Source organism: Drosophila navojoa, chromosome 4 (genome assembly GCF_054131105.1).
Source record: "Drosophila navojoa isolate 15081-1374.11 chromosome 4, UAZ_NAV_1.0, whole genome shotgun sequence".
In the NCBI taxonomy this organism is placed as follows: domain Eukaryota; kingdom Metazoa; phylum Arthropoda; class Insecta; order Diptera; family Drosophilidae; genus Drosophila; species Drosophila navojoa.
In genome coordinates, this window is record NC_142892.1 from 13,230,340 (window position 1) to 13,246,037 (window position 15,698).

At 36.3% G+C, this 15,698-nt stretch overlaps 3 protein-coding genes and 1 long non-coding RNA gene across 6 annotated transcripts in view; 1 reads left to right on the forward strand and 3 right to left on the reverse strand.

Moving 5' to 3' along the window:
* The first annotated feature begins 20 nt into the window (after positions 1-20).
* On the forward strand, positions 21-1,313 carry kri (uracil phosphoribosyltransferase krishah). Of its 3 annotated transcripts, none has more exons than XM_018100522.3 (3): positions 21-360; positions 422-954; positions 1,169-1,313. In XM_018100522.3, exons 1-3 carry the CDS (start codon positions 131-133, stop codon positions 1,177-1,179), a joined length of 774 nt encoding a protein of 257 aa, XP_017956011.1. In that variant the 5' UTR covers positions 21-130; the 3' UTR covers positions 1,180-1,313. The 3 variants fall into 3 exon arrangements, 2 of the variants coding, with proteins under 2 accessions (XP_017956011.1, XP_089115333.1); XR_016196663.1 differs by having other exon boundaries at positions 23-360; positions 422-1,050; XM_089259207.1 differs by having other exon boundaries at positions 22-360; positions 422-1,313.
* On the reverse strand, positions 1,231-2,238 carry mad2 (mitotic arrest deficient 2). The gene is made up of 3 exons (XM_018100523.3): positions 2,042-2,238; positions 1,800-1,946; positions 1,231-1,729 (listed from the first exon to the last, which is right to left on the reverse strand). The coding sequence occupies exons 1-3, from the start codon at positions 2,112-2,114 to the stop codon at positions 1,320-1,322; spliced, it is 630 nt and encodes a 209-aa protein (XP_017956012.1). The 5' UTR covers positions 2,115-2,238; the 3' UTR covers positions 1,231-1,319.
* Positions 2,239-2,562: 324 nt separating this feature from the next.
* The window catches only part of vn (membrane-bound neuregulin protein vein), a 35,945-nt gene continuing 22,809 nt past the window's right edge, over positions 2,563-15,698 (reverse strand). The window contains exons 2-6 of the mRNA XM_089259208.1: positions 8,143-8,320; positions 7,936-8,063; positions 7,581-7,692; positions 6,233-6,308; positions 2,563-2,823 (exon numbers count right to left, since the gene is read on the reverse strand). Coding sequence (XP_089115334.1) covers positions 2,734-2,823; positions 6,233-6,308; positions 7,581-7,692; positions 7,936-8,063; positions 8,143-8,320 — 584 coding nt within the window. The 3' untranslated portion in view covers positions 2,563-2,733. The remainder of the gene's footprint in view (positions 2,824-6,232; positions 6,309-7,580; positions 7,693-7,935; positions 8,064-8,142; positions 8,321-15,698) is intronic.
* On the reverse strand, positions 13,512-15,009 carry LOC149091419 (uncharacterized). Its single transcript, XR_016196735.1, has 2 exons — positions 14,626-15,009; positions 13,512-14,526 (listed from the first exon to the last, which is right to left on the reverse strand). It is a non-coding gene; the product is annotated as an uncharacterized LOC149091419 (long non-coding RNA).

The window sequence follows — 15,698 nt, forward strand, 5'->3', positions numbered from 1 at the left end:
ACAAATTGCTACGATATGAATATAATCGTTGCGATGAATCGATACATCGACTCACTTATGCTGGCACGCTAGCAAAACAAAGCTGGCAAATCAATTTCCAATTTCAATTGCAATTTATAATCAAAAAGTAATGTGTACTGGTGGATCGCCCAGCAGCAATGGCTCGCAAGCTGAAGAGAGCAGTGAAAATGATAACCAACAAGAACAACGCTCATCTACCGAACAAGAGCCAGAGCAGATTCAGAGCACTGCAATTGTATCGTGCACTCCCGAAGAAGTGCTCGCCGATTATGGTGAAAATATAAAGCTGCTTACATTAAACTCACAAGTTGCCGAGCTGCTCACTATTATACGCGACAAGTAAGTATCTGTTTAACTGAATTGGAACTCGACTGTCAATCCATACTTACATTATATACAGAAATACCACGCGAAGCGACTTCAAATTTTATGCAGACCGGCTAATACGGCTCGTCATTGAGGAATCCCTCAATCAGTTGCCTTACACAGATTGCGATGTCGAAACTCCAACGGGTGCCATCTATGAGGGTCTGAAATATCGCTCCGGCAACTGTGGTGTGTCCATCATACGCTCTGGCGAGGCCATGGAGCAAGGATTACGCGATTGCTGTCGCTCGATAAGAATTGGAAAGATCTTGGTCGAATCGGATGCCAATACACATGAGGCACGCGTTGTCTATGCACGTTTTCCCGATGACATTGGCAGTCGTCAGGTGCTGCTCATGTATCCAATCATGTCCACGGGCAACACTGTACTGAAGGCTGTGAATGTACTGCGAGAGCACGGCGTGCCAGAGAAATGCATTATATTATCGAATCTGTTCTGCACACCCGCTGCCGCTCGTACCGTGGTTACAGCGTTTCCCAAAATGAAGATTCTCACTTCGGAGCTGCATCCGGTGGCGCCCAACCACTTTGGCCAGAAATACTTTGGTACTGACTAGACTACGTAGCCACAACATTGCAAAAAGAAAGCAGAGGCAGCAACAGCTCCCAAAAAACTTGACGACTAAGTTCTGCTTAGGATAGGTAGAGTTGGTTATCTTGTCCATCCCAACCAAATCCTATTTGGTCCTACTAACCTATATTTTGTTATGTTGTTTATGTTGTTTAGTTTTCTTACTAAAACTTCTCTCTCCTGCTCTAGATGTCATTTAAATCGGTGGAGAAGGATGCGGAGCTCAACTACCATTGAAATTATTAGCCCCATTTCATAATTGGCTTTTAATATAATTCGCAAATGTGTGACTTAACTTATGTAAATAGAAACAAAATAAATATTAAAAGTTTATATATCACTAGGAGCTCATTTTATAATTGACCACCGTGTCAACCTTGTGCAAGCCCGTGGAGAACGAGCGCAACTGCACCGCCTGTGCGTTTTGTATAAATACGGCGCCAGTCTCGTCCCACTGTGCAGGTATCTCAGTGTTCTGTAGGGTATGGATCATCACATCGAAGGTGCAAATGCAATCGAGCAAAGGAAGATAGCTAACAGTTGCTGATATCTGCCGCATCACATCTCTAATCTCGTTTTGTATGCGGCTCAGCTGTTTGGACGAAGTCTGCTTGCTGGGATCCTTGCCATCGCTATCGCCATCTCCAACTTCCGCTTGCATCTTAAAGTCCCAACATTCGAGAACTTCCTTAGTATGCGCATTCGTAATGACCATCGAAATTTTGTTAATCATGTTCTTTGAAAGCCATTCTACAGATTAATGAAAATCAGCTGCTGCTTCAAGCCGTTTTAGATAAATGTAAAATTTAATTGAACTAACCTTCAGTTTGCTTCAGAACATTCTGCAAAAATGTTGTGATCTTTGGATCCTTGGACATTAGTATGGTCAAACCATATTGTTGCGTGCTATCGAAGTTCTCGGCTGGGTAAATACCACGTTGGAATAATATCGAATTGATGCCGTATTCTAATTTTGCAAATAAACAAAGGCACGACGCCATTTAGATCGCGCTTTTTTATAGGCGTCGTTGATGCTCTTGTTGTTAGAGTTTCTATACTTACTTAAGTACTCGACAATTATTTGGGCTGAACCCTTCAGCGTGATGCAGTTCTTGGTTGCTTGAGCTGTTGACATATTGGTCAGCGAACTTTATTAAAATTGACAATATCAAACTTTTTATTATATTTTAGCCGCTAAATTTTGAAGCTATCTTTACAGTTCCGATCTTGAACTAGCTAGCTGGGTTCAAAGAATCAGTCACGAAACGACACGTTTACCTTGTTCACTAGTTCGATATATATTAATCAGTTGTCAAAATACAAAAATACCAAAAGTAGACTTGATATTCGAAAACGCTAGATTATTACCGCCAAAAAACTAACAACAAAATTTATATTAGTTCTCAAAATCATTTTATTGTATTGTATCGCAAAATGTATAATGACAGTTAGTTTTAAAATGTCCCAAACTATTTCGTTCTTGAATGAATCAGTCATGAATCACCATTCCTTAGCAGTTCATAAGCACGATAAGAATACGACCGACTAGACCTAGTCGATAGGCTGAACTGGTGCCAAAAATATCGACATAAATACCAAACTTTTGGCGCAATTTAAAGATAATTCAAAAGTAAAATTCATAGCCAGCGTTATTCTCTCAACAAATATATGTATTTTATAAGCCATATTCAAATTATTTATAATCATGAGATCCATGTTTGCTACAGAAATGATTTTTTGCATGACACTAGAGCTTATTTCGCATTGCTTCTCATCCAGCGGTGGCTTTGATTGTTGCCAAAGGCCATATTGTAAGTTGAACCTGTCGAGAAATTAAGCATATTCTTAATTGCGAGTTTTTTTTATTCCATTTTTAGAAACAAAAGTCCGAAGAGAAAGAAAAACCCAATGAAAAATGTTGTATTTGTTTCATAATTGTTGTAATTGTTTAACTATAAATAAAAATTTAATAATTGTAAAAGAAATAAATTTGTAAATTGTGAAGTATTTGCAAATTTTTAATGACATTTTTTTTTTCTTACGCATCGTTTTTTGTTTTTCAATTAAAATTAAACTTTACATAGTATTTTTGGTATAAATCTTTCAATAATTAAATTAAAATTTGTTTCTTAAGTTAATTAAAAATAATCTCTTCATCCAACAGAATTACAAATTCTTTTCTCAACATATACATAAAAAAAAAATAATTACGTTCGCATTTTACATTACAATTAAAAAGAAACTATAAAATGGGAAATAATTGAAAGTTTCAAAATTAAGTATTTATGTACGAGTACTTAGATAATAAAGTTTTACATTATTATTTCATAAGATAAAAAATAAATTATTGTTAAGTTCTTTTCTTTTTTTTTTACGATTTTATAACTTATTAGAAATGTACATGAAACTTATTGTGAATTATAACGAAAATAGAAATATATATATAGATATATAAATATTTATATATATGTATATGTATATACATGGTTTATTACAAGTTCATGCTATATATGGTTTATATATTATATATGTATAAAATATATCTATGTTTATACATATATGTCTATGGTACAACAACAAAAGCGCAACAATGTCAGTGTCAGGGTCAATCGCTATCTTTTCTTATCTTTCATTATGTAATTTAATTTTTTTTTTTAGTATTTCTCGCAATACAAAGTACAATAAATAAATTCCGATTTAAATTTTCATACAAAAAATTCTGTCACCGTGCACAAACGCCAAAAAAGTACAAGAAAATGTTCAGTCTGTAGCGGATTAATTTATATTTGTTTTGAAATTATTAAATTTAATTTTCTTTTTGTAGTTGCAAGTAATTTTGGTAAATGTTTATCAATTTTTAAAGTTCTTCTATATTTCATGTGTATATTTGTGAGTATTTGTCTGTGTGTGTGTATGTGGCAACAAATTGTAGAATTTTTTAAACATAATACTAAAAAAATTACATTTGCCGGCGTTGGAGTGCAGGGAGTTTTTTTTTTGCTTTTTTACTTTATTTTAATAAAAATTCTATGCATTAAAATAGTCATTATTTAAGGTATGTGTTTGGCCGTAGATTGCAACTAAATATCTGCGAAGAGATTAAATCATAAATAAAAATTAAATTAATTCATTTTCTCTTTTTTTTTTTTTTTTCATTACTAACTGTCCTAATACCAAGCAAATAGACAAACAAGTAAGAAAGCTCTAGTCGAGACTGCTCGACTACGAGATCCTCTGAACCCTTCGAGCAACTGATATTTCAATAATTTTTCGCACATGCACACGCACATACACAGGCATACAAACGGACGCATAAAAACGATTTTTAATCATTAAAAGAAATAACGGGATGAGATTTTAAGTGATAAACTTGATATGCGCGCTGTATGTATATACGGACAAAATAAAAAAAAAAATTTAATTTATCTTCTGAGATCGACGTGTTCAAACATACGGACAGACGGGCAGACGGGCAGACGGACAGGCGGACAGGGCCAAATCGACTCAGCTTGTCGCCTGATCAAGAATATATGTATATACTTGGTGGGGTCTACCACGCCTCCTTCTGCCTGTTACATACATTCTAACAAAACAATTATACCGTGATTTCCCATTTTCGATGGGTTCAGAGTAGAAAAATACTAACATGAACTAGCGCTCAAAACAGATTCCGTTGCGAACCAAACAAGTTTATTCATGCATGATGTTGAAGTCAAATAAAGCTTCTCTTTTGCGTTATGTATGAAAAAGTAATTAAATTAAGAAGTAGGAATACAAACAGTGGATCAGAGGTAAACCAAAACAAAATACAGGTAAGGGGAAGAACGCAAAAGATTAGTCAATAATTATTATTGATAAACAACCACCAGATAAATAATATTTTAAGGAGAGCGTATGATATGTTGTTTGTTTCGTTTTTGATTTGTTTTATTTATTCATTTTTTTTTTTTTTGTGTTTTGGTTTTGTCAAAATCTACAGCCAAAGTGTTGATATAATGTTGGATAGTAAAAAATCAAAATAAAATGTATGTACGTGTACTAAAGAACTAAATTAATTGCAAAGAAATAATTATTGTTATTCAATAAGTATATGTATATTATTTTTTATGTCGTTACATCGCATCGAGTTGTTTTTTTTTTTTTGTTTTGTATTATTTAAATTTTTTCGTATGTTGCAAACTACAAAAAAAGGTTATTTTTCGAAAACAAAACAAAATTTCGGTCCGTGCTTTTTTGGGTTTTTATAGCGGTGACTGTACTTTGGCGACAGCTATTTGATAGGCTGATTAGGGTTGCCATATGTTGCAAAGAATAACTAACTTAAGAGAGCCTCCGTTTACTGTTATATTGTTATCGTTATCGTTATAAGTATATAGGTATTCCATATGAGTGTAGGCTGCGCCAATTGAATGGTTCGACAAGTATATTTCAGTATTTGGTAGGTATTCTGTTGTCTGTGTAATTATTTTTGATTGATTTTAAGTCAAGTGAGTTGCATTCTAATTTAATTTTCTTTTGCTTTGTTTTGTTTTGTTTTGTTTTTTTTGTTGTTGTGTAAATAGAAAATCAAAATTTTTATTTGTTTTTAACATTTACTTTAAAGAGAATATTTGTTTTAATTTTTTTCGTTTAAATAAAAATAGTTTGCCTATATGTAATAACTATTTAAAATAAACCTTCTATAGCACCATTTTTTTATTCGCACTATAATATATATTGTTTATTTTTAATCAATTTTTAGTTTAGTTTAGTTTAGTTTTTGTGTAATATTATTTTTATTTAAAAAAGAGCAAACTTTTGTTAGATTAAAGACTTTGCTTTGTTGCTTTTTGGAATGTGTTTTCTAATAAAAAAAAAACGAAAATAGAAGATGAGCTCAAGTACTGGATAAATGTTATGAAAGTGGTGTAAGGAGGTAATGGGATTTTTATTTGATTGAATCTAAGGATTTGATTGAATTGCCTGGTATACTCTGTATTTGTACTTTGAGTGTGTATGCTTATGTGAGTGTGTGTGTGTGTGTTATCAACTATATTTGGTTTATATATGTATGTGTGGTCCGATATACTATAGTCATTCTCTTTAATGAACTGGTTAACTGAAATATCTTTGTTTTAATTTTTATTTGATTTATATTTTCTTAGTTTTTTGTTCGTTTTTGTTTTTGGATTTGGTTTATCGGTAACTCGATCTAAAACAATCGATGCTATAGAAGTGCCTATTTTAGCAGTAATACCCTCCATAATACTTAACGCCACATATGGGATTATTGATGGACATACTGGCCGTACTGTACTCGCAGCGCTTTCCATGGTATCCATCCGGGCAACTGAAAATTGAAATACACAATTGAAAAGAGAAAGAGAAAGAAGATGCATAAGTTAAAAATTGAATTGTATTATTATTGATATTATATGCGATGCAAACACTTTAGATCTTTGCCAAAAAAGAAAGAGCAAAAGAGAGAATTAAGTATACAGTACATTTAGATGGCCATGAACCGTGTTCCAGCATTTCCATCGCATCACTTAAGTGTAAACAGAGGCAACAGGGAAAAAAGCAGCAACAAAAAACGAAGCCAGTCAATTTAATTAACAATCTTTTATTTGCTTACTCTCTCTTCTATATATCTATATACATATGTATATGTTTTATATATATATATTTTTTTTTTTTGCCAGTCTAGCACTCAAAAGGAAAATGAAAATGGCTTTTCACAGACCCAAAAAGAAGAAACAAAAAACAACCAAACGTCATATAAAAACGAGACAAAACATTGCAATTGACTGCATAATACTCGTTCGGGATATTTCAAATTTATATTCAAAAATTTATCTAATCTAAAGAAGAGGTTATTAAAGGAACTCAATTTTGCTCCAAACTTGGGAAATTTAACTCTAAGCTGTAATCGATATTGTTTTCTTTACTCAAACTAAACTCAAACACAATATCGGATAAGAATACCCTCTCGCTCAGACAGACACTTAGCAAGACAAACATTGCCTAAAAGCCAATATACTCTTTTTTTACTAATTGAGCGAGTGGCGCCGAGTACAATGCGCTTTTTGGGGGCTGCGAGTGAATGGAATTGGATTGGTTTACATATACAAGTAGATATATGCGTCTTGCATACTCACACATACAGAGACACAGACAGGCACACACACACGCACGCACGCAGAACGTGGATAATGTATAAAACGAGGCGCCGAAAGACATTATTCACATTGCGAAGAGAGTGTATGTGTGTGTGTGTGTGTGTGTGTGTGTTAGTGTGAGTTCGTGGAGTTCTGATCCTATAGTTAAGAGAAATTTTCATTCGTTCGTGTAATGCGATGCCAAAATCGAGAAACAGAGTTTTACTCAGCAGTTTCTCAAGTGCTGCGCCTCAGCAGATCTCTAAACGGACTTTATCAGCTGTCACAGGTTTTATCACAGTGCAGCCACTTGACATTGGGTTCGATATAGAGCGAGCGAGAGAGAGAGAAAGATATAGAGAGAGTGAGAGAGACAGAGAGGGAGGAGATAAGTAAGGGAGCAAGCAGCTGTGTGGGGAGTAAAATAGATTTTATTTCAGTCGATGTTACGAATCTCAACTTACTTGCAATATAACTCATTTATACCCAAAATGAATCCGCAGCTGCCGCCATGAAGGCAATATTTCTCAAGACATGGTGGGCCCGTGTAGTGACTATCCGATCGAAAGGGAACAACTATAAGAGAATATGAATATGAATATGAATATAAAGATATAGATATGTAATCAGAATTGAGTCATCCACTCTGTTGCTTTACTAGTAGACAACATGCATGGTTTGTCGCCTTCGAATGTGGCCATAAATTAGAAATGAATTGGAGCGCCAGCCAAAACATGACAGACGCACATCAAAGTGCCAGAAAGATCGACAGAGAGTGGGCTAGAGTGGGCTAGAGTGAGAGGCTGTTGAAGGTCTTACCTGGATGGGCATTGATCATGATGCGTCGCTTGTCGATCGTATTGCTAGCTTTGTTCTTGGCACGGCATTCGTATTTCCCCGCATGGATGGAGCTGTTAAAGTGGGGCACAATCAGCTGGGAACGTCTTCTGCAAGGCGAACGAAAGATCGAAAGACACATATATATAGAGAATTATTTAACACACATTCGACAGATTTGTGGCTCACTTGTGATGCTTGAATTTATAAACACGGTGTTTGTGATTTATTGACTTGTCGTCCTTGAACCAGGTCACCTTCGGGGGCGGCTGGCCCTCCAATTCGCATGTGATCCGCAGCGTCGCGTTGTTCTCTAATGTCGCATTATTTGGCTTAGCTGTTATCGATAGGATCGATGCGCTCTGTGCTGTAAGAACAACAAGAAAACCCATAACAAGTTGAAACATAATTCATTGAATTTTCCCAATATTTGGTCTATATATAGATATAGGGAGACAGAGGGTAATAGAGGCATGTCTAGTGGCCGTATCTTAAATACTAATTAATTCGAGATTGTTTATGCGAAAAAAGTTGAAAATCGTTTGTGCCGATCCGCCGTAAACAACATATCGTCTTAGAAATTAATGAAATTCTTTTTCCACTTTTTGCTTTTTATAAGTTCTTTTTATATGCATTTTATGGACGTCGCGTCTGCAGAATTTGTTCAACATTTTGTTGTTAAACGTAAGTTGTTTATGATGAACTTTGCGATCGTAAATATCAGAACATGACGTGAAATCGTTTTCAAGGACTAATCACATGCACTACATATACATACATACATATATGTATGTTGTACATGGGTTAGTATTACACAAGTGTCTATAGGGAGAAGATTGGCCTAGATGTTTATAAGTGATATTTAAGGAATGTTTTCAAATATGGAATAGAGAAGAAGTTGGGCTCGAGAGGGATATTCATATGAGTAGTATAATACCAGATATTTAAATAGTCCTATTATATGATTTATGTATGAGCTCGCTTGTATTGTTTAGTGATACTTGTAGAAGATTGTTTAGTATTATTGTATAGTGGTATATTTTATTATATAACTGATTTACTATATACATATATGCATAGTTGAAATTGATTCATTTCAGAATCAATGATTCGCTGCACGTGTTCGTTACATTGCTGGCTCATACAATATAATTGATTTAGGTATATGTTTTAGCTTTCGATTTATATTTAAGTTTTGCCTAATTAACGCATGTTGCACAAATCAGCCAATTGCAGATGGGCCAATCGTTCAGTCGGGGAGCGATTGCCAAAAAGTCTCCCTCGCACTCTGCGGACGCTGAGTCATAAGTGTCGGCAATTTGGCAATGAAACTGTTGGCCCACTTGCCACGCCTACAATACAATGTGACAGCAAATTGGCTTTACTTAAATTAGCCGGCATCTCACGTGTCTGGGCGAGAGGGCGGGGGCGGAGGCGTGTCTGAAGGGGCGTGCATCACATGATAATTGCGTATTGCGTGAATGAATGAATCATTTGCACAACCAAAGGGAGAGACAGAGAGGGAGTCAGAAAGAGAAAGAGAGAGAGAGAGAGAGAGAGAGAGAGAGAGAGAGAGAGAGAGAGAGAGAGAGACAATTGGTCAATTACCAAGTATTTTCTAACAACAATTCTCTATTTTCTATTTTCAATTCTGAATTCTTTTTTTAAATGCATTTTTAGGCATTGCATGTGAACAGAATTTCGTATTTATTTTATTTTATTTTATTTTCTGCCTGATTATGCAACTCACGCGAATTTTTCCAGCTAAATGAATAATCATAATGATAATTATAGAGAGAGAGAGAGAGAGAGAGAGACGGAGACGTCTGCATATATATATGTGTATACTATATATATATGATATATAATATCTGCTTAAATCACTGAGCTCTATTTATATATTCAACGAGAATTTTGATTTGATTTAATGCTAAGCGAATGTTAATTTATGCGTCTCTCGCGTGGCTCGCTTGAAAGGAAAATGCTGCTAAATATTGATTCTATAAAATGTTGTTATATATATTTAAACATAATTTATTGTTTATAATTTATGAATTTTTGGCGTATTTTTTGCTGTGGCCAATGCGACGGCCCATAAAACCGCATTTTAATTGTGCGCGTCACTTTCTCACGCTCCCAAATTGGTTTGCGGCGTCTCTATGCCCTTCCCTCTCTCTCTCTCTCGTTCCATCTCTCCAGCAGACGCTGTCTCTTTCGCGCAGAGCTGTGAAGGAGCTACATGCCGAATAATCGACTGAGAAAAAAGCAACTCACAAATGGCTATGGACAGAAGGCGATTAAGAATTGAAGGCAGCACGCAAACAAGTTGACAATTGTCATGCCCAAAAGTACCCCCCGCCTCATCGAAAAGGGGCCGGAGCGGGGCTGGGCAGAGGGAGGGGAGCGACTGCCCCCTCTTCGGCACGCAGTTGCCGGTCGAAGCCTTTTCAAGTTTTTTTTTTTTTTTTTGCTTTGATTCACAATGAAATTCGAGGCATAATAATAAGATGAACATTTTATACGCGTTCCTCCACCTCCTCCTCTTCTTCATATATATATATATATTTTGATATTTATTAATATTTTTTCTTCATAATTTTTTGATTTGCTTGGTTTTTTTTTTTTGTATATTTATTTTGGCATATCATTTCAGTTCTTTGTTATTATGACTTAATTATGCGCTTAAAAGATGATTATCGAAGTGCTTTGGCGGTTGAGTATGCCATGATATGTGGGCAATCCATTGTGGAATACACTGAGAAAGCTAGTTAAGAGTCAAGTAACTCTTTCAATCAGCAAACATTATAAGACCTTCATAACGCACCTCCCACAATGTGATTGAGTCGAGCACTCGAATGGCGCTTAAACACTTTGATGGAATTGCAAAGTAAAACTGGTTTTAGGTCTAGCTAGGTGTAGCCCAGTAGCTCTAGAACTCTTTTAATCAGCGAATAAATATATATTTAATAACTTTCCCATCTGGCATCACAATAAACAATTTTCGTTAGCTTTTTATAAATATAAATTTTGACTGTCCTCTCAAATCTAAGAGAATCGCAGAGAGAGGCCATGAAACTTGATATGGATATTAAAAAGTTAATTTTCAAGTGTCGATTGCTTCTATTGCTAGCAACTGTTGACTGCCTGCGAATTCTAGCCAGAGATTTGCAAAGAGAGGCCCTGAAATTGGATATGCGTGCCATTATTATTATTTTGTTTTCAATTATTTTGCTGGCAGAGCACATTGGCCTCTTAGGAAGATGCTGTTGGGTTGTTTTTTGGCTGTGTGTGCGTCAACACTACGTCAAAGCCGCAGCTGCTGTCGCGCCGCGCTTCCGGAAAAGTCTGGCATAACAACTGCGACAACTAGGAATCGAAAATAAACGGAGAGGAAACGCTGCCAAAGCAGAGGCAGGAAAACTGTCGTCGTTTTGGCTGCTGCCTGTCGACGATTTTAGCACACAGGAGATGGCGGCGACGTACTCGCATTAAAATAACTTTTCACAAATATATGTATATATGCTCATATATGTATATACATATGTATTTATGTAAGTGTGCATATGAAACATAATAATTTTTCACGTTTGTTTGTTTTTGCTCAGCTCAAGTTTTTGTGCGCTTTTCCTTCAAGCGTGACGCCTCAATGATTCATGCAAATCCATCAAAAAGGAAGAGAGACAGAGAGAGGGAGAGAGAGAGGTACTGTGGGCGATTGAGGGAGATAGACAATGGCGACAACATGTGGTTTTAGCAATGGACCGGTGCCAGCCGAGAGGTGGGGTGGGGTGGCTGCGAATCGTTACGTTTATTAAGATTTTATTGAATTAATAAGCAAATTGCATGCGACACGCTGAGTGGCGCCATCTGTCGTCCAAATTGCATTCAATTTGCATACACGAACGTACTTACTATGTATGCATGTATGTATGTTTGTGTACTACTATATCATTGTTCTCAGGGGGCTTCAATTCCCAAAGATTTCACTTAAGCCAAATTAATGAAATGTGCAATGTGAAATGTTACTTATTTTTTTTTTTTTTAATTTAATTTTATTTTTTTAGCTCTTAAAAATATGAATTTCGAATTTCGTTGTCGTGCGCTGAAAGACATTTTATTTTGGCAGCCCCTCCCCTACTCGCTCTCTCTCTCTCTCTCGCTCTCCCTCTCGGTCTCACTCTTTCTTTATGTTTGACCCACATTCGTTGGCAACAGCAAACGGAAGTTTTTCTTGTTGTTCTCCAACATTTTACGTTGTTTTTCCAAAAAGTAGATGAAAAACGAAAACTTTGCCCGTTCTTCTGCATTTTCTTAATGTATTTATATTTATATTTTTGTCAACTTTTGGTTATTTATGCTTTTGTGTGTGAGCGCTCGTTATTTATTTGATAATTTTTGATTCATTTTTATTGGCGTTCGGGCGACATTGTGTCATTCCTCGATGCCTCGACTAAATAAATAGAATACAAGTCAAGTGATTTATTGCATTGGCCATAAAGCGGCGTTTGTATGCCCACATTATCTTATTTGAATCGGATATCTTTTACAATTGCTGGCAGCGGGTCTAGCACGCGCCTTAACTAGGCGCTGGAATTTCGGGGGAATTTTTGGTACGCCTGACTGAGACTTTATGGGGGGGATTGACTTCCTCTCCCTCGCTCTCTCTCTCTCTCTCTCTCTCTCTCTCTCTCTCTCTTTCTAGCTTTCCCAGGTTGTCCATAAAACATTATGATATTTGCGTACGAGTGTGCAATTGCTCTGATAAGCCCCACTTGAGTTTCGAGCATGAAGCATTATGTATACGCCCAGTGGGTCGGGGGACTTGAGCAAGTAAACAAATTATTTCGTTTGTTGTTGTTGTTGTTGTTACCGGCTATCGGACTGGGGTAAACATCGATTATTAAATACAATTAGTGTATTGGGGTATCAAAAAGAACAAACACAGCTCTTAGATTAGATAGCTATTGCTACTATAGGTAGTTATCGCAGTTCGACTTTGATTTCTATGACTAGTCATTTTGACACATTAAAGCAATAACAACAACAACAACAACAGCAGCAGCAGCAGCAATCAAATTATGTTGTAGCCAAATGCGAAATTCAAGCCAGAGAAAAGAAAAAGTGAGCGAGTTCTCGCGGATGGCCTGGCAAATGAATGGCCGGCACGTGTGGCCAAATGTTCGCAGCGGGCAAAACTAATAAAACGAATGAAAGAAAAATAGCAACTGAAGGGAAATAGCAAACAACACCAGCACCAGCAGCAGCTAAAACAACAACAACAACAACAACAACGAGAACTTAATGTATGCATGATGATTGTCGCCCGTTGAGATCTGTCGATTTTTCCATGTTTGTTTGGCGCATTTGCTTGTTTATTTGCACGTTGCGTATACGCAATGTGATTTCCTTTGAAGCAACGACCGCGACTTTCACGTCGAGGCTGCGCGCTGTCAACGTCTGATTGCTGCTGACAACTCAAGCAAATAGACAGCCATAGAGACAGACAACTAACTACGACAAGTGCTGGCATATGCAAAAATTGGTAAGGCCCATTGGCATCAAGGCTGGCATTTGCCCAGTTGGACCATTTAATCAGTGTAGATAAGCGATAAGTCGCAGCTAAGGCAAATACTACTGTCACGCTCTCTCCCACTCTCTGTCTCTCTTCCTCTCCCTCTCTCTCTCTCTCTCTTTGTATTTATAACTGTCTCTGTTTCTGTCTGCGCTGGCACTTTGCTTTGAACTTCGTCTCGTTTTTTACGCCTCGTCTTCTTCTATAGACGGCCCCATATTTACTTTTATATATATATGTATATCTACATATATATGTATGTGTATGTATGTATATATTTTTATAACACTGGCTGCCCCGTTTAATTAAGTCAAGTGAGTGCCGCAGTTGCTGCCTCTAAATGCCAAGAAAATCAGCGCAGCTGCCACCTTCTCTGCCTCTGCCTCTGCCTCTGCTGCTTGCAGCAATTGCAGTTGCAGTTGCATTTGTTTTGTTTATTTGATTCGATTTGATTTGCTTTGCTTTTTGCTTTGTTTCTGTCTTTCGTCCCTCAGCTGTTGCTCTCTCGCTCTCTCTCTCTTTCCCTCTCGCTCTCTCTATTTTTGCAGTGAATTTGCTGAATCTTTACTCCCAGCTGTTGCAGCTACCTATCTATTTACAAGCCATACTAAGCATCATCATCATCATCACCTTCGTCGTCGTCATAAGCAGCACGCTCTATACTTGAGTTTTCTAGCGGCATTTGTTATCTTGGCGCATAGTTTCTCACGTTCTGCTCTGACTAATGCCAAGCACTGCAGGTGGCTTATCAAAAATCGCAGCTGCCGCTGATAAGAAAAATAGAAGAAGAAGAAAAGAAAGAACCTATAATAAAAATTATGCTCTGCTCTTTGCAGCAAGAGTTGCTGCCAATGAATCATTAGCTATGCTTCAGAATATCATTCATTACTCCCAGCTATCGCGTCGCCAAACAGAAAAAACAAATTCTAGATACATTCGAGTGACACATCATATGCATAAATCTATCGTGAAATTCTTTGCATGTGAAACACAATACTCAGCTGAGAAGGGGGGCGGGAAAACAGATATTTGACAAGTGAAATTGGAAAAGCGCTGCCAACAAATCTTGAAACTGAACATATAGTATCTGAAGCACTTACGAGTGGTATAATAATTGCTTAATATTCCGCTGGCAAAATATTTGCGATGAGTGAAGCACGTGCTCAACATTTCAAGTGCCTCAGGCAAACAGTTTATAGATTAGAGCCGCAAGCTCCTCACCTCACCTCATTCTATAGGGGCGAAAATTATAAACAGCGATTTCTTTGAATTCCAGATTTACAAAATATCGAAAATTTGAGTAAAATTTATGGGCAGGCAAAACAAACAAATTCTGTTCAGCTTAAATCAAGTTATACAACCTAAGAAAGTCAGAGACTAAAATGGAATTTTGATTGTTTTTAACTAGAAATTTTATCAATTGAATTTAGATGATATAAACAAAAAATATATATTTAACTTGGTAAAATGGTTTTTATAGAAAAAGAAATAAAAATGAGAGAAAGAGAGAGATATATTAATTAACTCAATAAGAAATATATACTAAATTTGATAAATAAATAAATTAAATAATATATGGATAGATGGATATATGAATGAATTTATAATTAAAATTTAAATATAACAAAATATATTCAAATATTTTATATATATTTCCTTATGTATTTCTCCATTATGATCAATTCAATTTACAGTTTACACAGCTTAATTAGCTTGTAATTAGTTGCATAGCGTTATCAAAGTCAATTGGGCTCTGACGCTGGCGCTCGGGCAAACAATCAGACAGACAGTCAAACAAACAAACAAACATAGCGGAGAAACAAACACAGCAGCAGACAGGCAAAGTGACAAATCCAACAATTGATTTATTCTCGCTGTTTGCTGTAAACGCGTTTTGATAAAAAGTTCAAAAACCGAAGAAAATATCCGACACAAATTTTCCGTGACGTGATTTGAAAGTTTGTCAACTGCCAAAGTCGATGACGTAGCAACTGAATTTACCGCTACTGTTTGTTCTTTCCGTTCTCGTTGTTGTCGCTGCTGCTGCTGCTGTTGTTGTTGTTGTTGTTGTTGTTTGTGCCCACCTCTTGGCATGTTTTTCCACAAAAACTGTCAAAATGTTATGCAAATATTTGATGGCATTTTATGTAAATCCTGTAGATACTTCTCTCTA

Coding starts and splice junctions, on each gene's coding strand:
- kri (XM_018100522.3), top strand. CDS start 131: ATGTGTACTGGTGGATCGCCCAGCAGCAATGGCTCGCAAGCTGAAGAG. Junction 361..421: donor CTCACTATTATACGCGACAA/GTAAGTATCTGT, acceptor CATTATATACAG/AAATACCACGCGAAGCGACT.
- mad2 (XM_018100523.3), bottom strand. CDS start 2,114: ATGTCAACAGCTCAAGCAACCAAGAACTGCATCACGCTGAAGGGTTCA. Junction 1,947..2,041: donor AATAATTGTCGAGTACTTAA/GTAAGTATAGAA, acceptor TTGCAAAATTAG/AATACGGCATCAATTCGATA. Junction 1,730..1,799: donor TGTTCTGAAGCAAACTGAAG/GTTAGTTCAATT, acceptor ATTAATCTGTAG/AATGGCTTTCAAAGAACATG.